The following is a 25450-nucleotide window of genomic DNA, read 5'->3' as shown; positions in this document are numbered from 1 at the left end:
GATTAACCCTCTCTGGTGAAACTCTGCTGGAAACCAACTCACCAGCAATTGCCATTAATCTACTTACTAATTAAGCCAATTCATTTCTAAAGGAGAAAAATTCCTTTCTTTAGCCAAACTGATGGGAGGAAATTTGAAAGAAGCGCCAAACTGTGTAACTGTAATTCAGCCAAGGACTGCTAAAAAAAAGGTGTTGATATATAGCAGATTTAAAACAAGTTTCTAGGGCAACACTCCTTTGGAGACGGTGGCATATAGTGCATAGTAGATGAAGCTCGAATAATGCTCCACCGCGCTATGCCACCCCACGTATTCGAGTTAAACACGTCTCTCTCCAATTAAATCCAGTGCCTTTTACGCACAAATAACTCACCTCTGTAGCTTTCGTTTGAACCAGGGTATATCAGCTTTATGTGACAGCTACCACAAATATACTTCTTGAGATTTAATAAACAGCTTTAGAAATCTGCAATCCAGAGCCTACTGTCTTGAAACTGGGCTGCAGACTGGGCCTGACTTGTAGTCAAGGGAACAGAAAGGACCGAATTGACCACTGCGCCGGGAAGAAAGCAAACCGGTCTTTCAGGAAATGGTACCTGACATTCCGGAAAGAATAGATAGGTAAATCTTTATCTTGATCCTTACCTGGAAGCACTACTCCAAAGAGTTTCCACACTTACTAAAGGATTGTTTACGGCGGCGTTTAAGATACGTCTGGGAGTCCCATGCCTATGTCAGAGTGGACCTCCTTAGAGGAAATTTAAAATCCCCTTCGAGGTTTCCTGGTTCGCCTTTATGGGATCAGTTGGCAGCAAATCAGTTCGACTCGTGTTAGAGAGAGACGGAGTGGATTAGAGAGGGAATGACACAGGGTTAGTGCCTCAAACTTTACACTTTATAATTTTAATTGAAGTCCGTCCCTTCCCACACTAAGGCGTTGGGGCACCCCGCTGAGCCCAGGAAGCGCCTGGATGGATTTGGTGGCTGCTCAGGGTCTGTGCGCCCCGCTCACCAAGCGCCAGCGAGTGGGGTTTCCTTCTGAGCTTGGAAAGGTGCGCAGAGTGCGTACTTGGCCTTCTCTTCAAGCGCGGTGCTCCAGCGCGTGTGCGACATGTGGAGAGACAGAACAGTTATGTTAGAAACGCCTTGGAGATGGTGTCCCTTGTCAGGGAGGCAGTCCTTACGCCAGGATGGGGAGGGCCCTCTTCCTGGGGTCCCGCTCTGTGCAGCCCAGTGTCCGGTGCCTGCTCAGGAGTATCTGTGTCGTTCACTGGGGTGTTCTGGGGCATCGACGGCTTCTCCAAAGGCTCTTCTTCCAGGGATTCTGACAGCCTCACTAAACATAGGGAGAGATGAAGAGATGTGAAGTTTGTTTCACTTCTGTACATAAACCACTCCCCACCCATAGCTCTTTCCCTCCCTTTCAGTGGAGCCTCCCAGGCCTGGCTCCGGCTGGGGGGCCTCTTCAGTAACCTCGACGAGGGGGTGAGGACAGGTCAGTCAGGCAGCCAGATCCTCCTTGGCCTTCAAAATAGCATGTGCCCGTCAAGTTTTCCCCTGAGGTAGTTCTCCTGCTGCCCCAGACTGGAGAAATGGTCTGAGGTGCCTGTGACCAAGGCCTCTGACTCAGGAGTTACGAGCCATCGTAAGAGAATAAAACAAGGCAGGGGTTGTCTTGTGTTTGGGTTCTAGGATCTGACTAAGGTTTACATTTCCATTTGCGTTTTCAATCTTTCCTCTTTATGAAATAGCAAATTATGAATGACGAGAGAAGACAATCAACTTGGCGGGGTTCTGAATTTGGGGCGTGGGGAGGTTTGCCCTCCCTGCTCCCCACCTCCCGCCCCAGGCTGGGCTCTCTGCTCGGTAGGGAGGGACATTTACCTGGTGTGTAAATTGTGAGGAAAGCGTTGGGGGTCTGAGACAGCAAAGCCACAACATGGGATATGATGTTCCAGCTTTGAAGGGGAACAAAGGCCCCGAGCTAACCCCAGTGAAAGCCAGGAGCGTGGAGAAGGCAACAAAGACTTGCAGCCTGCGGTCACCGGTAGGTGTCAATGTGGACACTCACAGCCGGGGCAGTGGAAGAGGGGGACACAGAGCCAGGCTGTCATTCCAAGGCTTAACATGAACAAAGATAAAAACGCGACAAGCTCAGCTTTCAATGGTTGGGAGGTTCAAAGTGGAGTGCTAGGGAGTGTATCTGGGTCAAGTATTCTCTGAAGCAGGGCCCCTCTTTCTCTCGTCCAGTATCAGCCAGGGAAGTTCTAAGGCCCCTTTCCCAAGGTAACTTTTCTTACTAAAAGAAGAATCTTCAAAATAATGTCCGATTCTACCCACTGCCTAAGTTGAAGAAGATGGAGCTTTCAGCACTTCCGGATCCCAGAGACCCAGGTGGCTGCATTAACTTATGAACTGGAACAGCCTACCTTAACTTTTGGGATAAAGTTCATGTACTCTTGTAGGAATTTAATGAAAAGAAATAACATTCCTTTTATGAAACTGTGCATACATGTAGATGAATCGAAGGGTAAACATAATTTAGAAAGTATTCATCCAACAAAGAAGTTTCAGTAGTAAACCATTGAAAGAATAATGGAGACCTAGTAGAATTAAATATACCTGTGGTTTCAGATTCCCTATTAGAAATCAGCAGACAAGGCATTTACCAGCAAATGACTCCTCTAGAATCTGGGAAAGATAACTGGGAATCCTCCGCTAATGCAACGGATTAGCAAAGACCATCTTAGAGAATGAATAAGTGGAAATGATAACAAATTATGTTTATCCTAAGAAGGTGGACACACTGTGTTCCTTAAATTCTGCTACTAGAACCAAAATACAAGTTTTAAAAATTATAATAAAAATGTGATTTTCTTTAGCTGAAGTAAGTCTCCTAAATAATAATTTTTAAAAAGGATGTAAATATCCTTAAAAGACTAATGACATTTCACAGGTAATGCAATTTGGAAAGAAACACTTCCATGTTTTCTTTTCCGACAATGTGCATTTTTGTAAACTGCTATAAATTGCAATTCAAAAGCACTGATCTCGCCATCCCCAATCATTTTTTATACTGATCAAATGAATGCAGATACTCCCATTTGGGAGGGGCGACATGACATTTCACTTGGCAGTTCTAAACAGGTCACAGACCTTTCACAGACCCTAAGGCAGTGGGAGGGAGCTCTTTACTAAACCGTGTAACCAAATCAAACCAATGGTTACCCCTTTTCAAAACCATTGGAATGGTTTGCACAATGCTGTTCACATAGCAGCACAGAAACTGAAAGGATGGTCATCCAATGGAAATTTCTTTCCTTTTGTTTACACTTGCAGAGCTCAAAAAGTAATACTTGGAGGAAAATAATTACATTTGCTATGGTAAGAGTCTTAAATACTTAACATGCATTTCGGTTGGCGTGGCCCGGCATAGATATGACCATCCGTCGGTACATATATATATGCACATGTATGTATGTATATGCATGTATATTTATTGGAGATGTCTCTTTGTTTGAAACCTTAGGCACAAAGACACAACGTGGCTGCCCTCAAGATGACCTATTGCTTTCAAGTTGCTTGAACACATCAGAATTTCCATTGTTAAGGTTGATTAATTGAAACTGATAAGTTACCATGAATAAAGATTGTTTTTCTGTTTAATGTGGTGGGCCTGATTTGGTAAATGCCTTATTCATGTAGCTTTGCAGTGCAGCATATGGGCAAGAGTCATTCAGTACCACAAACATATACAATTTATTATGCTTGTATGGGCACAACCAAAGGCCTCTCTATTTTAATGACAAAGTTTCAATGAAAAATTCCATTTAAAGAGTCACTAGGAATATGAGGTGTGATTTTGTAGTTTATTCTTAAGAGTTTCCATCTCTGAGTTTCTGTGGGTAGTTTAAAAGATATCACATTTAAATACGGTTTAAAAAACGATGCAAACATCCACATTGCACCTTAGCGCTTGTCATTGGGAATACAGCAGAACTTATGTTACTGTCAGCAGACATAAGAAGAGGCGCCTTTCCATCAGATGCTACCTTGTGTGCTCTGCTGATGGTAAAGTTACCTCAAACGTTTCATTGAGATGCCAGCAATAAAAGCTCACACTGCCCAGTTTACAAGAAGATGCAAAGGATGCTGGTGAATAACATGTTAACTTCCTGACATCTTTTTCCCCCCTTAATAAATGAAATCAGAAGACAATATTTAAAAATAATTTAGGGACTATCACGTGAAAGTACAGCGGATTTATTAATTTTCCCACAATTTTACTACTGTTAGCTTCCTTTACTTAAAAGCTGATGTCACTTTTCAGACTACATTAAAAACTGTCATGAATATTTACCGATAAAGGTAAGTTTTAAAATTTTTTTCTAATGATGTACAGAAACGTTTTTCTCCCTTTTTCATTTTGGCTGCTCATGTAATCCCCAGAAGAATAACAACAACAACAAAAATCTATGAGAGATTTGCTAATGAACTAAAGAAATGACTGTATCAAACCATCAAAGAGATAGCTACCATATTCAGCCTTTAATGTCTTATCAAATAAATTCTCTGGTCATTCATGTCCATGAAACAGTTCAAGTTCACCCAACATTTCTCAATTAAATTAGATGGGTAATCCCAGTTCAACTCTTCGGGAGAGTAATAAACCACATTGGTCACAGTTGACCACAGCTAGTATGCGATTCATAAAGGACTGGGTGTCCATTGGAAAGCTAATCAGTGCACCGTCACTTGTAAAATTCCCTCCTGCATTTTGAAGCGATAATCTGTATCTAATTTTTAAAGAAAAATTTACTCTCCTTTCACTCTTCTGAGGCCAATTTCTTTTCTGGACCTGAATAGAGATCATTGGTGAAACAGTACCAAATAGCTCTGGTATGTGTGTAACAAAAACCCACCTCTTTGTAGAACATAACAAATTATGCAATGTTCACAGATGCGCTTCTCATTGTGTCTTTTGTGAGAAAATGAAGGCCCAAGTCAATTCCCCACCCCCCTCTTTATGAAAGCCTGGGCTCCCCATGCAATCTGTCCTAATCCTAGAGAAAAATCATTATACCTAATATGGAAGCTTCATAGTTAGTTGAAAAGGGATTTTTCATTTGCACTCTTGGTCTTTGTAATTTATTTGCACAAGTGTGAATTTGAAGTTGCAAGCAAATTTGTTCCTATAAACAAGCAAAGAGGATTAAAATGTTAACTGCTCCTCTAGCCCACATTTGATATTTAGAGGAAATGCTGTGTTCACACAATCCCATGGCTTGAATTTATAGGCTACCAAAGAAATATAGTAATTTTTCAATTACAATTAAAAAAAATTTACACACTGAAAATACTTTAAACATCGTTTCTGTATTTTGGCTTTTTATGATCTTTATGAGGGAAGGGGCTGCTAATGGCTAATCCTGATTTTCACCAGGTAGCAGTTTCTGCGGAAATGGTGACAAATGCAGAGAGGCATTTTCAGGTTCACCTTGCCTCGTGGGAACTCTGTAAATACTGCCATTACTTTTATTGAATGTGCTAATCTTTGAGTGTCCATCTTAGAATAGAAATTTCAAGCACTTAGAAGACTCTCTGCATCCTCAGTGCCTTGCCTAAGTCTTTGTTTATAGTAGGTGCTCACAGTTACCATATGATCCAACAATCCCACTCCTGGGCATATATCCAGACAAAACGCTACTTCGAAAAGATACATGCACCCCAGTGTTCATAGCAGCACTATTTCCAATAGCCAAGACATGGAAGCAACTTAACTGCCCATTGACAGACGAATGGATAAAGAAGCTGTGGTATATATACAGAGTGGAATACTACTCAGCCATAAAAAAGAATGAAACACTGCCATTTGCAGCAATATGGATAGACCTAGAGATGGTCACACTAAGTGAAGTAAGTCAGACAGAGAAAGACAAATACCATATGATATCACTTATATGTGGAATCCAAAATATGATACAAGTGAACTTATTTACAAAACAGAAACAGACTCACAGACACAGAAAACAAATTTATGGTTACCAGAGGGGGATGGGGGTGGGGAAGGGATAAATTAGGAGTTTGTGATGAGCAGATACAAACTACTATATATAAAATAGATAAACAGCAAGGTCCTACTATAAAGCACAGGGGACTATATTCAATATCCTGTAATAAATCATAATGGAAAAGAATATGAAAAAGAATATACATATGTATAACTGAATCACTTTGCTGTACGCCAGAAACTAGCACAACGTTGTAAATTAACTGTACTTCAATTAAAAAAAGTAAAATCTAGTAGGTGCTCATAAAGTCTGTGGAATGAATGAATAGATGAATGAATGAATTAACAAAAAGAAGGTGAAACCTATGAGGTTAAGAAGTGTGGGCCCCTCGCTACCCACAGCCTTTCCAGTTGCCTCCACATTGACCAGTCTTAGTCATGAAACTCGCTCTGACTAATGCGACAGAAGCCAATATGGTGTCAGCAAACTTCAACCGTCCTTGTGCGCTGGCGCTTACTCTTTTTTCCTGTTCTTGAGAACCCTAACACCACCATGAAAGCAAGACCAGGTTTGCCTGATCAATGATGAGAAATATTAAGATGTGGTTGCGACTGTCAGCCCAGCAGACGGACAGCCTGAGGCCACCGACAGCCAGCTAACTGTAGAATATAAGCAAGCCCCAGCAAGAGCAGGCACAAGACCCACCACCTAGGTGCAAGCATGTCTGAAGGCACAGAAGCATGGAATAGCATGGAAGAGTGGGGAACAGCAAGTCATTTGTTATGACTAGATTAGAGTGCTCATGTAGGGGAGAGGCAGGGATTATGCATGCTCTTATATGCTAAACTGAAGAATTTGGTTTTATCCTGAAAGCCATAGACATTTACTGAAGGATGCAGAGGAATAACAAAGTGTGTAAAAGTGAATCAAAGAATGAAATCCTTAGTGACCCCAACACTTAATGCTCAGAGCGGGGGCAGAACTGAGTAACCAGGAGAGACCGAGAAGGATGTTCTGAGAAGTAGGAGGAGAACAAGAACAGGTTGGTGTCTTGGAGTCAAGAGAAGAGCATTTCGGGATTCCCTGGTGGCGCAGTGGTTGAGAGTCCGCCTGCCGATCAGCGTCCGGAGCCTGTGCTCCGCAACGGGAGAGGCCACAGCAGTGAGAGGCCCACGTACCGCAAAAAAAAGAAAAAAAAAAAAAAGAGAAGAGCATTTCAAGAGTTAAGGGATGCTCATTAGTAACAGAATGCAAGGGGTGTGGCCCAGTGCCAGGGGGTACACTGGAGGAACTGAAAACTATTTCACATTTGAAGGATTCGCTAGGGAGGGTGCCCTAGGGAGGAACAGTGTCAGGGAGACGCAGAGCAGAAAGCAAGTGGAGTCATCTGGGGCTAGAGAAGGAGAGAGAGCAGGTTCCGATTTCTCTCCGGAGGGCTGACATTAAGGCGCTTGCCTTAAGAGGAAGGGAGGGGATGAGTGAGAAAAGAAGGCGGCGTCGACGGGATTACAGGAGGAGAGCACCGGGATGCGGGGGGACTCTTCAGCCAGAGGACAAATAGGGACGTTAGGTTGTTACGCAAGTTCATACAATTATGATGTGACGTGAACGTCAGACTCAATTTTATTCAACATTTATTGATCACTTACTGAATGCCTGGCAAGTGGCAGGCACATTTATACACAAGCCTTATCATATTTGATTCCTTAAAACGACAACATACCTTGAAGTTGGAGGAAGGAGCTTTCTAATCAATCACAGGGAGATGTCTCCATTACTTGAGACGTCAATGGCAGAACTCCTTACCCTACGATATAATGCCAACTGGAAACACAAGGTCCCTGAACTCACTTGGGATGGTGGCTGTCTATCTATTGAATGTGGATGTCATGGAAATTATCAAATTGCCATCCTGCTTTTAGCTTCCTAGAGCTGCTGTAACAAAGTAATATAAACCATATAGCTTAGAACAACACGTATTTATTCTCTCACGGATCTGGAGGCGGGAAGTCTGAAATCCAGGAGTTCACAGGACCTTGCTCGTTCTCAAACTCTGAGTACAATCCTTCCTTGCCTCTTCCTAACTTCTGGTAGTGGCTGTAGATCCTTGGGGTTCCTTGGCTTACAGCTGCACCTCTCCAATCGCTATCTCTTTCATCACGTGGCATTCTCCCTGTGTGTGTGTGTCCCAACTTCCCTCTTTTTTTTTTTTTTTTTTTTTTTTTTTTGTGGTACGCGGGCCTCTCACTGTTGTGGCCTCTCCCGTCGCGGAGCACAGGCCCCGGAGGTGCAGGCTCAGGGGCCATGGCTCACGGGCCCAGCCTCTCCGTGGCATGTGGGATCTTCCCGGACCGGGGCACGAACCCGTGTCCCCTGCATCGGCAGGCGGACTCTCAACCACTGCACCACCAGGGAAGCCCCCAATTTCCCTCTTCTTATAAGGACACCAGTCATATTGGATTAGGGCCCACCCCAATCACCTCATCTTAACTTGATTAAATCTGCAAAGACCCTATTTTATAAATAAGGTTACATTCACAGGAACCAGGGTTAGGGTGTCAACATATCTTTTGGGAGGGGGGGGACATAATTCAACCCATAACACATCCTTTTCCAGCAAAGGTAACTTATTGCCTATTTCACAGACAGAACACCTGGGGAAAGGACTTTTACTAAGGTGCAACAGAGACTTTTAAAATGTTCTTTCAAGAAATGGTAGATATTTAACACGTGCTTTTGATGTATAGGATAATAAGAAGTGGGGCCATTGCGTACAAAGGAGAAGTGTTCTTAGAACAGACTGTATACATAAGGTAGGCCTGAAATCAAATGAAGGGTCTTTGGTCTAGAAACATGAAGAAAACTGGTTTGAACATATAGGAATTTTTTGGTGGGGGGAGAAGGAAGTACAATATACCAAGTTCATGATTTATTACACTGTATGGACATGATAAATAACAATTTAAAAAGAAAAAACTCCAAAGATATACTGGGGGTCTTCCCTAGTGGCGCAGTGGTTGAGAATCTGCCTGCCAACGCAAGGAACATGGGTTCGAGCCCTGGTCTGGGAAGATCCCACATGCCGCGGAGCAACTAAGCCTGTGAGCCACAACTACTGAGCCTGTGCTCTAGAGCCCGCGAGCCACAACTACTGAAGCCCACGTGCCTAGAGCGCATGCTCCACAACAAGAGAAGCCACAGCAATGAGAAGCCTGCACACCACAACGAAGAGTAGACCCTGCTTCCTGCAACTAGAGAAAGCCTGTGCGTAGCAATGAAGACCCAACATAGCCAAAAATAAATAAATTAATAAAATAAATTTTTAAAAAACCCAAAAAACAAAGACATACTGGGATAAATAGATAAACATTTCTCAGGTAAAGAAATGTAAAACAATGAACAAGGCTGTTATGGGCTGAATTGTGTCTCCCCCAAAAGACGCTGGAGTCCTAACTGCCAGGACCTGTGAATGTGACCTTATTTGGAAATAGGGTCTTTGCAGATGATTGAGTTAAGATGAGGTCATTAGGGTGGACCCTAACCCAATATGTCTTCATCCTCATAAAAAGGTGAAATTTGGACACAGATACACACACACGGAGGGAAGACTGTGTGAAGACATGAGGAGACCACCATCTACAAGCAAAGGAACACGTGAGGTTCCTGAAGCTCTGAGAGCAGCATGGACAGGTTCCCCCTCACAGACCCCAGAAAGAACCAACCCTGCTGGCATCTTGATTTCAAACTTCCAGCCTCCAGAGCTGTGAAACCACAAATTTCTGTGGTTTAGCCAACCAGCTGCTGTACTTGGTTATGGCAGCCCTAGCACTCATACACAGGCTGAAACCACAGACCTGTGTAATTTCAGCTGCAGAAATTCACAATGACAGCCAGGAATAAAGCTCCTTTTTGGTGACAGAGGCTAAATGTGCTCCATGTTGGGTGAAAGAACAAACCACTCCTCAAAGACAGAAGCATGAATGAAAGGAAATTGGGAGAAAAAAAAAGTTTCTAACCTTGGGCTACTATGGTTTTTTAGAAAGCTCTGGGCTTAGGGAGGCTCAAAGGCAAAACTTACTTCACTCACAGGAACTGAGCCAAGTGACCTGATGGCTTAAAGGCTTCAAGACCCTATTGTCACAGCAGGACAGGCACCCCCAAACTTATAAGAACTGGCTGTAGACTGGGAGTGAGAGTGGCGGAAGTGGGTGCAGTTACCAAACTGTACTCAGGAAATACTGCATTCAGGTGGCGGGAGGGGAGAGGGAGAGAGAGAGAGAGAGAGAGAGAGAATGAATATGAATGAGACAGAGAAACTTGACCCTGTAAACCAAAATTCCAAAATAAATAAAGGAAAGGAATGCTAGGAAAGACAACAGAAAGATAAGCTATCAGAATACGAATTCACTCTAGATAAATTTCAGTTGGTGAAATAGTTTGACAAAGATTTAAAAATGTGTGTTTAGTATGCTCACAGAAATAATTGATGGTGTCCACTAAACAAATAAATTATGATGCAAAACAGGCCAGGATAAAATAAGAACTGGTGGCTCTGAAAATGAATCAATTTAAAGTCTTGGGAAATAAAAAAAGTCACTAAAATAAAACTAAAACATGGGCTAAATTGGGCATAGATGAAGAGAGGATTGGAAAATTGGAAAAGGTAACATCAGGAAATCCATCCATATGCACAACAGAGAAATAAACACAAGAATTAGAAAATGTAGATTAGAGGCATGAGAAGAGACTGTGAGGTGCTTCAGAAGAAAATAATGTGTAGGATGTTACACAAGCAATATTTGAAAAGACAATGGCTGAGAAATTTCTAGAAGTAAAGAAAGATATGAATGATCCAAATTGTACTCTGAATATTGATCAAGATTAAATACATTTTATAGAATGAGTACATTACAGTAAAACTACAGACCATCAAGAATAAAGACTAAACCTTAAAAGCTACATAAAGAAAACTTACATGACCACAAATGGTTGACAAATCTACAACAAACTTCAAGAAGCCTGAGCAGAGGCTCAAAGGCAATGGTATAATAACAAAATGTGGAGGAAAAAATAACTGCCAACCCAGAATATCGTATCTTGCTAAACTACCCTCAAGAGGGAGATAAAATTAAGACAAACAGAATTTATCATCAATAGGTCCTCACTAAACAAATTATTGAAGTAATGATACTTTTTAACATGCACATATACTAAAACATACACATACGCAATGGGTACTCAACATGTAATTCTGTGTTTTCTGAATATTTGAAATATTTCATAAAAAACAAAAACATAGTTTCTAAATTAGTCAACAAGCCCTTCCTCAATTCATTCTTACTGATATGTAAACACAAATAATAAGATTATTTTATAGTTGTCACTCTAGCTTACATTTGTGTAGCACGTAATAGTATACAACATACTTCTTCCTATGACCTACTTTTTTTCCATGTGATCATTTCATTCAAGATAAGGAACATGCATTAAAGAATCTGAACCAGCCTGGAACAGGAAAGGCTGAGGACTGAAGCCAAGTGACACTGCTCTACACTGACATAAATATCCGCTTTTCTGATCTCAATTTATTCCCTCAAATTCCAAACTCGGGGTTCCTCCCATTGAAAGGAATATTTACATGGTATCCTTCACATGCAAAGATGTCACTCCCAGTTCACTTAAGGGTGCAACTTGATATGAATTTGCATGAATCCATACACATCTTGTAACATTTTGTCATTTCTCTAACAGAACCATTCCTAAATTTAAAAATTAATACTCACTCAACACTAAAACCTCTCTCAATATTTTGTTACCACCATAAAAGGCTTATATGGTTTATAATGACTGGGCAGCAATGGGCAGCTGAGGTTTGGGATGAAATCAGTGGCCACAGGATCCAGAAAGGCTGCTGGAATCCAACTCATGGCCCAATGACTGAATAATAACACACACCAGAAACCATCTTTGCCTCATGCTACATGCTTTGGAGACCTCTGAGTACCAATTTGGGGCATAATTAGGAATATGCTTAGTGGCATTTATTCAATGAAACATTGTCTACAAATACTTAAAAGTATCACTAGACTGAATTAATACAAGATAGTCCATCAAATTAATAAAGTACACTTTTAATATGTATTAGTTGTGACCTTTTTTCCTACTAAGTTGTTATGATCTTACAAATTCAGAGTACTTTGCCTGCCTACTTGTTTCAACTATTAACATTATTTTCAAAGCATGTATTATCTGTTTTCATTTTTCACATTTTTCAATTCCCTATTTGACCAATGGACAAAGCTTCAGTTGGATAGAGAACTTCAGATTAATTCTCGAATCCAGTTGGTCATCTTGGCTCTTTTCTGTGCCATTGAGAATTCCCTGTATTTGGAAAGGTATGTTAAGAGACACACTGCTGATCTTCCAGGCTTTATTTGTCATTTAATATCCTAAATCCCATGCCTCGAATAGAAAATATCTCTAGAACACAGGCATAAAGAGCAAGGCAAATTCTTAAGAAAAGGTAGTTGAGAATCAGCCCAAATCTCAAAGACAAGGATGACGTATATAACTGAGCAATACAACATTTGAATTACAGGTAATTGGTGACAATAAGTAGAAAAGTTGGTGGCAGTGACATCATAAACATTAACAGACCCCTTAATACATTATATTTAGTAAATCAGGTTAGTCCTATTTTAACATTTTTAATAGCTATCAATTACATGCTAAGTGATGTTATATATTATGTATGTATGTGGTATATGTGGTAATACTGTAAAATATGCATTTGAATATGAATACCTTAGTAAATTATATTAATTACAGCTGAAGTCTAGAAACAATATGTAAAACAATGCTAACACTTATGCCTAAAATGCCTTCCTTTTTATCTTTTAAATTCCAATTACTTGTGTGATTTTTAAAATTATTTTTGTGTTTAAAACAAAAACAGGGTCAACTGAACTCCACTTTCAATTAATATTTATTTTTATAAATTGGTGGATAATACACTTAGTAAAAAAAAACACTTTTCAGGTCCAAAGTTTCAAAGGGTGAAAAGAAAGGTTTTAAAATCCTATCCAATGTATTGCGATTGTTCCACTATTCTTTAAAAGCCTTTAAAATCACTTCTTCCATGTTTCTTCCCTAAAAGTCTGAGAGAATTAACAATACAATGTAATCTAGGTTTAAATTTGGGTGTCTCCTGTGTTTCAGATATTTATGTTTGAGCTTTCTCTTACTGACAAGCCACTTAAAGGGTCACTGTTACTTTGAGGTTTTATCTATGAGATTTGTGTCTTTGGGGATCATTAGGAACATTTTCAAAGATTACAATGTCAATAGCACCTAATTACTGGACTGTGAGAAAGGTCTTCTTAAGTACATAAAATCTGTGGCAGTGCACAGTGCACAATGGGCAGCTCAGATCCCAAATTTTATCACAGTTAAGTAGCAAACAAATTAATAATGTTACCTGGGATCTTTTGGGATAATTACTACTGTGTAAAAAAAAGGCTTTGAAATTCTGCAGATAGTATGGTACCTCATTTTTTTATTCCCTTGTATTAATGAGGATTTATTTATCTCTTAAACTTTCTTTGTTGCAAGAATAACTCTGTTGTTCTTGCTAGAATTTTTTGGAGTAAAGCTTGCAACATAACAAAAAGTTAATTTCAATTTGCTTAGGAAAGGTATATCACCTGATATAACGTTGTTTTAAGTTATGTTTTGTTTTATTTTGCTCTTTTCAAAATATCTACCATATGATCTGATACCAGTGACAAATTTTATTCTTTCTTATGCTTGGTAGACAATTAGTTACTAAAGAATTAAAGGAGAGACCAGTTCTTTTAAATCACTAGCCTACTGCTGAGGACATTATAGCTCTCGTGTAGTAGATTAGAAAGCAGGTTTGCCTGACTTTATTTTGGGAACCCAGGGATTATATTATCCACAGCTCAGGAGGAGAGGCAGGGGTGGGGTTAGCTAGGCACTTCACCTCATTTAATCCTCATAACAAAGCTAGGAGGTGGGGTCGCCATCTCCATTTTACACAGCAGAGGGAGCTGAATAAAGTTACCCAGGGAGTGACTGGAATGAGACAGGAACCGAAGTCTGTCCACCTCCAAAGCCTTTCTGCTACATCACGTTTTCCCATTGTGTGTTGTTGAAAATGGGATCACACACTGTCATGTGTGAGTCTTGGGGCAAGTCAATATAATTGAGTGGTGACAAGCCTGGGCTCTAGGGCCACATTCTCTGGGTCTGAACCCAGCCTAATTTATAAATTAATAATCTATTTGTGGTCATAAACCTGGCAGCTTACTAAACCCCTCTGAATCCAATTGTCTCCTCTAAGGCTTGAGAAAGCAAGAGTGCTGACTTTATAGGGTTTTTGTGAGGATTAGAGTTAAAACTTAAAAGGCATTTGGAATAGTACCTACACCCACTAAATGGTAGTTATCCATAATTTTCAAAAGTATCTTGTGGTATGAAAATACAACGTAAGAACCTCTATCTTTGATGCAACACCAAGGATGCTGTTAACAGGGAGGATAAATATTCGTAGGGTATTTAAAATATTAATATTCTATTTATATAATATAAAAAACAGAACTCAATACCACAGTGACTTTACAGGGTTGAATTTGGCTTCTGTCACCATATAGGTTACCCCCGTGTTATAGAAAGTAATTAAGATTTGTCTATAAGTCAGGTACGTATGAACCATGTAGCTAAACACCTCTTTGAAAATGTATTTGTGAATTAGTGCTTGAAAACACTGATAACGTATTGAAATATTTCCTAGGGCCTGAGGGGGTTCTCCACCTTCTGAAGTACCTGAGAAGCTTGGAGTGATTTGTTTTGTGACGACAGTTTGGTCCTTTGACCGTCTAGTGTGAATACTGTTCAGTCCCCATAATCGTGAAAGGTTGATATCTAATGAGAAAATTCATCTACTCTCCAATTAGTGAATTTGTAATTCAGTTTCCTCCTGGCATTCATGTATTGGTTTTTTTATCCATTAAAAATAGAAAATTTATTTCTAGTCAATTTTGGATTAACTGGAACCCAATTAACCAGAAACTTTTGTTAACTGGATGATTTCCCCACACTATCTTCAGAGGGGAAAACATGACATGTCAACGTTATATCAGAGGTTTTGTGGAAAGAAACGTCAGGGTTATGCCCAGAGGCTTTCAGTGTGACATTGTCACCCACGCCTCTTCTGCAGTGCAGTCATGTTCAGAATGATGCGCTTTGTGGCATGCTGCAAAATTATGGATCATAAAATAGCATTTACTTTCAATTTTATTAGTAAGGCAAAAAAAGGGGGCTAATGAATTTTAGGAGGGCTTTCCGTAGACAGGGTGGAAATAACTCTACACTTTGCATTTTCAGGACAGAAGAAAGGGAGTGACTGTTTTGGCCAAAGCTGCCTTATGGCCCAGGTGGCCATCAAGGTCGGTTTGTATGACTACAAATGGACCTTTGAAAACTGGTTTGCGTGGCAGAGAAAAATCACTTTTGGATGTAAAACTGTCAATTGAATTTTTTGCTGTTAATTAAGCTCTCTAATTAAAATGTCAGGTGGAACACAGGTTCCAAATTTAACAATTTATATTTTTATGATAAATCATGAGTCTCTCTTCCCCTAATACATTGTAATATTTTAGAAATAACTTACTGTATGGGTTGGAATTTCCAACAATTCAACAGAGCTAGTCCCTTATTTAAATGCTGATATCTTCGGGGACTTCCCTGGCACTCCAGTGGTTAGGACTCCGCACTTCCACTGCAGGGGGCCCGGGTTCAATCCCTGGTTGGGGAACTAAGGTCCCCCAAGCCACATGGTGTGGCCAAAAGAAAAAACAAGGTGATATCTTTAAATTGCATGCCCTAGGCTAGCAGCTGCTACAGAGTCCAGGCTGGGTGTTACTGTCACCTAAATGCCAGTCCAGGAGGCAGCCAGCACTGTGACTGCTGAAAGATTCCTCTGCACCCAGGCAGGCACCTCCGGAAAAGATACTATCTAAGCACTACAGAAGAAGCCTCTCCACTGCATGGAGACCCAGAAGAGAGGTTCCTTTCTCAATCTAGTTTTCAAAAAGTTGATTTTAAAATTAGGGTCCAGCAGGAATAAAGATGCAGACATAGAAAATGGACTTGAGGACACGGGGAGGGGGAAGGGTAAGCTGGAATGAAGTGAGAGAGTATCGCTGACATATATACACTACCAAATGTAAAACAGATAGCTAGTGAGAAGCAGCCACATAGCACTGGGAGATCAGCTCAGTGCTTTGTGACCACCTAGAGGGGTGGGATAGGGAGGGTGGGAGGGAGACGCAAGAGGGAGGAGATATGGGGATATATGTATATGTATAGCTGATTCACTTTGTTATAAAGCAGAAACTAACACACCATTGTAAAGCAATTATACTCCAATAAAGATGTTAAAAAAAAATTAGGGTCCAGGATTTAAACTCATATCATACACTTCCTCCTTGTATAAAGATTCATTATAAAAGTCTACTTTTAAAGATTCCTAGACATGAAAAACAGAAATTACTGACACCCTTTGATTACCATCAATAATTCAAACAAATAACATTGCATTTCATTAATCCAACTTGTTTATTAGAGAAAAGCAAGCATGGTTGTTTCCTAAAGACTTACAGAAACGTGTGGACAAAATGTACTTCCACCTCCAAATGAGTCCAATTTGAGGCCGCACAAGGACTGATGGGAGATAAAGGATGCTATAAATAGTTGTCCTCTTCTTCTAAGCATTAAATTGGAAAAATAGGGATTTAACAGGAGCTCCAGGTTTGTTGGCAGTTTAATTAAAAAGAAACAGGATTCCAACTGAGACAGTTCCTGGTTTTGAAGTATGACTCAATTCATTTTCAGTTAGCAGAGATCAATATTCAGAAATACATATTAACATTCTTTTATTTATCATATCTATTAATTTAATAAATTGGCTGAAAAAAGGCATGCATTCACCCAGAAACCAAACATCTCAGGACAACAAAGAAAAGCATTATTAATCTTAATTACCCATCCTGCATGAACAATTTCTCCAACAATAAGGATTCTTACCTCTTGGTGAAGGAGGGAGGGATATGTGATCCCTGTCTAGGTCGACATACCTGTTGTCTATCTGTAGGTAAACCAAACCGTTTCATTACTGAGGCTGAATAATACTGACTGATTAAATGTTAAATAGGGAAAAAATAATCTACCTACCGAAGATGCATGATAAACATTTGCAGAAGATGTCGACGCTGTTACCGATTTCACTTTGGATTGCACAAATAAAGGTTTATTAACTTTCTGAAAGACACAAACGGTATGTACCGTGTTATCCAGGGGAAATAATGACCACCTCAAATGGATGTAGAATGTTTTTCAGTCCTTAGTTAACTGAGATATGAAAATCATGCTCTTAACTTATTTGCTCAAATATGGCTGGGGAAATCTTTTCCTTTAAACCCAAGGAATAGACCCCTTCCTAATTCAGGCTACTTTGAGAGAAAACTCAAGAAAAGTGTTTTCCTTAATGTCTCTTCTGACTCTACTTCCTTTTGATCATCCCTATGCCATATGGGATTTACTGCTTGTAACTGGTCAGGTACCACCAGGTCATCCCCAGCACCACCCAGCTCCTGGAAGCTACACAGTGATGGTCCTGGTTCCCAGGAACTGAAGAGTGAAAAAACAAAAGCATCTCTTCCAGGAGTTCGGAAGCAGTAGCACACAAGCAGAATTGCCACCAACATCATATACTGCAAAGTAAATCATGACATTAAAAACGCACAAGTGAAAAGGACCAAAAGTACACCAAGCATGATTATCAAAAAGAGGTCTGAGGTCCATGGATGCACCCTGGAAATTTATGTGACGTTCTCCCTACTCAAGGCTTCTCTCTTGTTGGTTTGTATGTGTGTATACACACATACATGTAAGTGTGTTTGCACGCATTTTTCTATTTCCCCACAGCTTGCTCCCACTCTGTTTTTGTTCCTCTCACCAAATAAACCATTTAAATATTTATTTTTATCTTTTATTTGAATACATTCTTGCAAAAATATGCAATTTTGTGCATGTATTTTAATTTGTGCTAATGGTATTATGTGATATCCTGTTTTGTTGATTCTACGGCATAGCCTTCTGATATTTTAACATCCCTAAAATCAGGATGCATCTGACAATAGATGGAGCATCACAGTAAGATTGGCAGCACTTTTTCTCTTTTAGAATCTTATAAAATCTTGAACCGATGTTGAGCACATCTTAGATTCTGGGTGAAAAACAGCATATCTTGTGTGTTCCACTTCTTTCACTAAGGACTATGTACAAAGGAATTTCACTAAGTACTATGCTTTTAAGGTCCATCCATTTTGCTGCATATACATAAAATCTAGCACCGCAGAGTACTACATAGTACTCCAGGCATGTGTCGGCCCCATTTTGCCCATCTGCTCTCCTAAGGTGGTCCAAGTCACACCATCTCTTACCAGCATCACCTCAATAGCTTCCTAATCTGCTTCTTTCCCTGCCCCTGGCCTCCATAGCTGCCAGAGTTGTCCCTTTAAAATGTTAGTGAGATTGTCTTACTGCTCTGCTGAAAACTCTGAAACGCTCCCAATTTTACTCAGAGTAATAGAAAAAAAATCAAAGTCCTATTATCCCTTTAACCATATTTATTCCTGTTCTCTCTCGTTGCTCACTCTGCTCCAGCCACACTGGATGTTTTGTTGTTTCTCAAACATGCCAGGCACACTTCTGTCTTAGAGTCTTCTGATGGTTCTTTCGCTGTCTAGAAAACTCTTTTAAATATACACATGGTTCTTTCCTTACTGCCTTCAAGTCTTTCATAAAGATGGTAAAAGAAGCCAGTGTTCAATGCATGACTGCTGAGAATTTAAGTTCCAATGTACTCCATTGTTTCATACCGTGGGTGTAGAAGAAAATACCACCTCTCTGACAGGGCTGAAAAAGGTAAAATCTGCTGAAGTTGGGGTCAGAAATAGGGGCTGTGCATATCAACCTGCCTTCCAGCTGAAATGTAAAAGGGAGATTTGAGCAACACACAAGAGAATGCAGTTGATAACACTGGGTTTCAACACATCTCACCCTGTCAAGGATGAGAGAGAAGAGTAAATAAAACAGGGACTATGAAAAAACTGTAGAGTCAGTTAAAGAAACAGTATCCTGAAATCAGAACTATATTCTTTAAAAAGTGACCTATTATGAGATCTAGATGAAAACTTCATTAAGCTTGCTGTCCCCAACAATAGAGTATAAGAATATACGACCTCTAGAAACTACTGACAAAAGTCTCTGGAAAAGAATCGGCGGAGATAAAATGCAAACTAACATAATATTGTCAACAAAAGCTATGACTTGTTTATGGATTAGACGATTCAGCACCTAAAAGGTGCCAACTGTGCCGAAACTGATCTATAGATTTAATGCACTTCTAATCAAAATCCCAATAGAATTTTTAATTTGTTTCTTATGGGGTTTTTTTAATACTGTGAATATTGACAATCTGATTCTAAAGTTTATATGGAAATGTAAAGATCCAATAAAGCCAAGGCATTCTTGAAGAACATCAGGGCAGGAGTATTTGTTTTATCAGAAAAAGATTTATAATAAAGGTATAGATATTAAACCAGTGTCACATTGATGCGAGAACAGACAAATAGAACAGTAGGACAGAATAGACAGAAACAGACTCATACATATATGAGCCCTTACTATAATATATAATGGGTGGAATTATGTATCAGGGGAGAAGATGGAATTTTTAATAAATGGTGCTAGATCTGCTGATTATCTATATTAAAAGAAAATGAAATCAGATATCTACCGTTCTGTACACTAATATCAAATCTAGGTGGATTAAACCTCTAAATATGAAAGGCAAAACAAGAAAAAAATTTTAAGTTTATAGAGAAGAAAATATTTTTTGTTTTTTAGGTTTTTTTAAATTATTGAAATATAGTTGACAAAATTATGTTAGTTTCAGGTGTACGACATAGTGATTTGACATTTGCATACATTAGAGAAGAATATATTTTTGATTAAAGGTTTTCTTAAATACAGAAAAAAAATAAAGGCAGAAAGGAAAATATTATTAAACTAACATTGAGATTAAGAACATTTATTTATGAAAAGACACCAAAACCTTGTCCACAAACTGGGAGATGACATTTGCAACCCAAGCATGCTTCTTGGTACATATTTGTACTCAAATATCTGTGAATGGACAAGTGACTAGAGTATAGGGAGCCAAGGGAAAATGTTGGTTTACCCAAAGTTCATTCCCTCATTCACTCATCACTCTCTCCCCTTCCCTCTGTCTAGTTTTCTTAAATATTCGCTGTCCACTTTGATGAGTGTCTTGAGTGCATATATACTGTGTAGCTATATAGATACGGATTCATGAGCCTGAATCCCAAATAAGTAGTGGCACACAGATGGATTCTCGACTACATAGAGTCCATCTCTCCTCCATAGGAAGACAGATTGCATGAACATCTGAGGCAGGGCCAAGATTTCTCTCAAGAAAAAACTGGATCTATTACTATGCTTGGACTGGAATGATTTTGAGATGTTAGAAGTCTGTGTCGTAAAGCCTGGACAATTCAAATTTGGACCAGAAAATTTTACCAGATAATCCTTAAAAAGCCTGCTTTTTGAGTAGCACAGCATTCTCCTGGGTCCTCCAATATTTTATTTGTCCAGCTGATTAAATATCTAAAATGAGGATTACTCCAATTAAAGTTGTAACCTTCAGTTGAGAAGAGAAAAAACAAAAAGGAGAAGAAAGAGACTTCATATATTCCCATCTATGTAGACCAGTTTTGGAACATTTCAGGGGAGTCAATTATTAAGATCCTCAGCAAGGTTCTTATTGCTATGTAAATTTAGTTAAAAATTAGAAATAATATTATCTTGCCAATGTTCTTAAGTTCTTTGATCTCTTGCAGCAACTTGGAGTTAGAAAACTGTCTTAAAGTGAAAATTGTGGGAAAAATTTTAAAAAGAAAGTGATTTTAGATTGTAAGCCTCTTGAAGCAGGAAACCAAAATTTATATTTCTTGTGACTTTTTCCACAAACCTGATTTGTCCTCAGAACACTTAGCTGTGTAGCAGTTTCTCAGTAGCATTTATAGTATGTTAAGCAACTGATTGGGTGCAATTTATTGATTATCTTTCTACACTGGTCATCATTTGCCTTTACAATTACAACTCCCAAGTGAAAACATTAAGTAAACAGTTTTAAAAATAGTCTATTTTATATCATATGATATCACTTATATGTGGAATCTAAAAAAATAATACAAATGAACGTATTTACAAAACAGATATAGGCTCACAGACATAGAAAACAAATTTATGGTTACCAAAGGGGGAAAAGGAAAGGGATAAATTAGGAGTTTGGGACTAAACAGATACACACTAGTATATATAAAATAGATAAACAACAAGGACCTACTGTATAGCACAGGGAACTATATTCATTATCTTGTAAAAACCTATAATGGAAAAGAATCTGAAAAAGAACATATATATATTCAGTTATGTATATATATATGTGTGTATGTGTATATATATGTGTGTATATATATGTGTGTGTATATATATATACAACTGAATCACTTTGCTGTACACCAGAAACTAACACAATATTGTAAATCAACTATACTTCAATTTCCAAAAAAAGTCTATTTTAGAATTGGGCTTTATCTACAGGTGACTTCTAGTATGAAAACGAATGGCTTGGTACTAGGAACAGATTCTTTTACCTCCTTTTTCCATTTGGAAGTGACTGGATACTTGGATCTTGAGCTGTGATAGTTCCTACATTCCATCCACGCACACAAATGGTCAGGTTGATAAATGCCTCCTGGGGAAATGAGTCCCCCTCCTCTGAAATTTTCACTTGCCTCCATTATAGCTCAACCATACTGTGTGGTAACAATTTGTTTACACATCTATGTCTCACACTGGATTGAGCTCTTTGGGTTCAGACACTCTGTCTTATGCCATCAGCATTCAGCAGAGTGATTCATGTACTATCTCCAGAGCCTCTAAGGTGAGGGGTTCAAAAAATGTTAACTTCAGAAAGAAACGTAACAGGTATCATCAAAGAGACAAAGAGCGTCTAGCCAGTGTGTACTTACAACATAATTGAAGGATGTGTCAGCCAGCACTGCAAACTGACGGAACAATGCGTGTCTAGTAAACATCTCGTTCTTAAGGACGTGAAAGCTGAAATAAAAGAAGCAGTGGAATTAAAATGAACAGAAGTTATAGGAAAGAGCAAATCGGTATTATGTTCTTGTGATTAGAAACTAGAATGTTCAGTGTCAGAGCAAGGAGATATAAGTAAAAATTTAAAAATATTAGTATGAACTTATCACTCTTTGATTTTTAAAATTATGTATTTTCCAGTCCTGAAAAGCAAATAGGAGGGAGTAGCCATACTAGATATTAACATATACCACAAAAATCATAGTATAAAAACAGTTTGGAAAGGAAAAATAAATGGAATAGAATAGGAACACTGAAACAGATTCGGGAATGTACTAGAACATAGTATGTGACCAAAGTGGCACCACAACCCAATCCGGAAAGGACTGGAGTAAAGACCTAAATATGAGAGGTAAATCAAGAAGGCTTGTCTAAAAACGTGGGAGAATATTTTAGTGGAGATGGAGAAAGACTTTCTAAACACACCTAAGGCAAAAATATTGATGGATAAAAATTAAGAATTTCTGTACAATAAAGGTCAGCATACACAAAGTTCATAGACTAGGAAAAGGTATTTGTAACATCTAAAATTGATAAGGAATTAAAAATAAGAATACACAAATAAATTTCACAAGCCAACAAGAAAGCAAAAGATGAAAAGAGTTCACAAAAGAGGGACGTCCTTTAGAAGGAAAACATCAGATCCAAAAAAAGCATCTGAAAGTCAGTTATTACCAAGTATTAGAACTCAATCCTTGTATCTCTCTATTTTTCTCCAACACTCATTCTTAGCTGATCTCATTTAATCCCATGGCTTTAAATACCATCTATACTAATGCATCCCAAATTTATGCCCCCAGCCTAAACTTTCTTCTGAACTCCAGACTCATATTCTCATCACTGCCACTAGACCTCTACCCTTAAGTGACTAAAGGCACCTTAAATCAAAATTGATTTCCCGCCAAAATGTACTTGCTTGCTTCAGTTGAAGGCAACTCCATCTTTCCCGTTGTTTAGGTAAAATCCTTGCAGTCATCTTTGACTTCTTTCTTTCCCACCTTATCTCCAATCTTTCAATACATCCTACTTTCAAAATATATCCCCAATTTAATCATTTCTCAACAGCTCCAGGTCTCCCATCCCAGTCAAATCACCATCATGTTTTGCCTAAGAGGGGTTTATTCTTTCTGGAGCTCTTAACTTTTCTCCCTGCTTTTCCTTTGGCTTCCCTATGGCCTTTTATCAACACAAGTCATAATTCTTTTAAGACGTCAGATCATTGGGTCTTTCCTCAGTTCAAGACTCTTCAGTGAGGTTTTAGGGTATTCTGAATATTGGTAAATATTGGATCAAGCATTTACCTTGCCTTATCTTGTCTGAAACTATATTTCAGGGTAAGCAGTGGGGAAAACTTTTTCTTTAATAGAATTTAGCTAAGAAATGCAGAAGGAAAGATAAAATTAAGGTATCACCAATTTGTAACCCTAATGAAATCTTGGATCATGGTTTGTGATCATTGATGGATGTTAAAATTATTTGGAGAAAGGTCAGTGATGAACCTTAAAATACATGAATTAGCCTGATAACACTTGATTAAAATAATATAGCCAGACACTATGTGCCCTATGATGCGATGCATAGGAATTGCATAGTAGTTCGAGTGAAATAGTCTTGCCTAAAATATTGAACCTGAGTCTAATCAACTCTCTGGATTTAAAGATCAGTTTGTAAGATACAGAGATAGAAGAACATGCTAGATGACACCACACATACATACACATGTGCACATAAACACTTAGTCAAATCCAGAATGGGGGACATTCTACATAACAAATGAGCATATTTCTCTAGCAAATCAGTGGGCTGGAAAGAACAGGGACGTAAGTGGGACCATCATAGAAAAAAAACAAAAAGATTTAAAGGATATAACACCCAAATGCAGTGGTCCACCTACCGTGAATCCCGATTTAATCAAACAACTGTAAAAGATTCCCTTGAGATAATCAAGGAATTTGAATAAGATTTGGTCAATAAGTAGTAGTAAAGGATTTATATTGCTAACTTTATTAGGTGTGGTAATGACCCAGTAGGCATGTAAAAGAGAAATTTTTCTTATCAATTAAAAACAAAGCTTCTAGTGATTTCCCATCTCAGAGCAAAACCCAAAATGTTCTACCTCACTGAGCTCTTATACCACTCGTCCCTCCCTGCTCACGTCTCTCCAGCCACCTGGCTTCCTCACTGTCCTTGAACACACAAGCAAACCCCCACCCCAGGATCTCTGCAAGTGTTGTTCCTTCACCTGGAAGTCTCTTCCAGATAATCACATGGCGTGCTCCCTCACTCATTCAGGTCTCTATATCTGAAGATAAATATTATCATGTGCAAATGAACGGAAATGTTTTAATAGCCCTACGGAGGAAGATGACTGTGTAGGCCCGATTAAACCAGGTATCAAGAGAGTCTGTCCGACACCAAAAACAACGGGAACTACGAATCTGCAGCCTCCAAAAAGGAGACCCCAAACACAGTAACATAAGCAAAATGAGAAGACAGAAAAAGACACAGCAGGTGAAGGAGCAAGATAAAAACCTACCAGACCTAACAAATGAAGAGGAAATAGGCAGTCTACCTGAAAAAGAATTCAGAATAATGATAGTAAAGATGATCCAAGATTCTATTTCCAAGATCCAAAATCTTGGAAATAGAATAGACAAAATGCAAGAAACAGTTAACAAGGACCTAGAAGAACTAAAGATGAATCAAGCATCGATTAAAAACACAAACTGAAATGAAAAATACTCTAGATGGGATCAATAGCAGAATAACTGAGGCAGAAGATCGGATAAGTGACATGGAAGATAAAATAGTGGAAATAACTGCTGCAGAGAAAAATAAAGAAAAAAGAATGAAAAGAACTGAGGACAGTCTCAGAGACCTCTGGGACAACATTAAATGCACCAACATTCGAATTATAGGGGTTCCAGAAGAAGAAGAGAAAAAGAAAGGGACTGAGAAAATATTTGAAGAGATTATAGTTGAAAACTTCCCTAATATGGGAAAGGAAATAGTTAATCAAGTCCAGGAGGCACAGAGAGTCCCATACAGAATAAATCCAAGGAGAAATACGCCAAGACACATATTAATCAAACTGTCAAAAATTAAAC

The 25450-nt window shown here is 38.9% G+C and overlaps 1 protein-coding gene across 1 annotated transcript in view; it reads right to left on the bottom strand.

Annotated features, from left to right (window-relative positions):
• Positions 1 to 899: 899 nt before the first annotated feature.
• Positions 900 to 25450, bottom strand: part of LOC309802829 (uncharacterized protein C10orf67, mitochondrial) — a gene marked incomplete at its 5' end in the record, with an annotated part of 117096 nt that continues 92545 nt past the window's right edge. The window contains 4 exons of the mRNA XM_082618719.1: positions 900 to 1336; positions 17118 to 17178; positions 17265 to 17351; positions 22214 to 22301. Coding sequence (XP_082474845.1) covers positions 1131 to 1336; positions 17118 to 17178; positions 17265 to 17351; positions 22214 to 22301 — 442 coding nt within the window. The 3' untranslated portion in view covers positions 900 to 1130. The remainder of the gene's footprint in view (positions 1337 to 17117; positions 17179 to 17264; positions 17352 to 22213; positions 22302 to 25450) is intronic.

The sequence above is a fragment of the Mesoplodon mirus genome (genome assembly GCF_964341445.2).
Source record: "Mesoplodon mirus genome assembly, chromosome: 4".
Taxonomy (NCBI): Eukaryota; Metazoa; Chordata; class Mammalia; order Artiodactyla; family Ziphiidae; genus Mesoplodon; species Mesoplodon mirus.
This window is presented reverse-complemented; position numbering and strand designations above follow the sequence as displayed.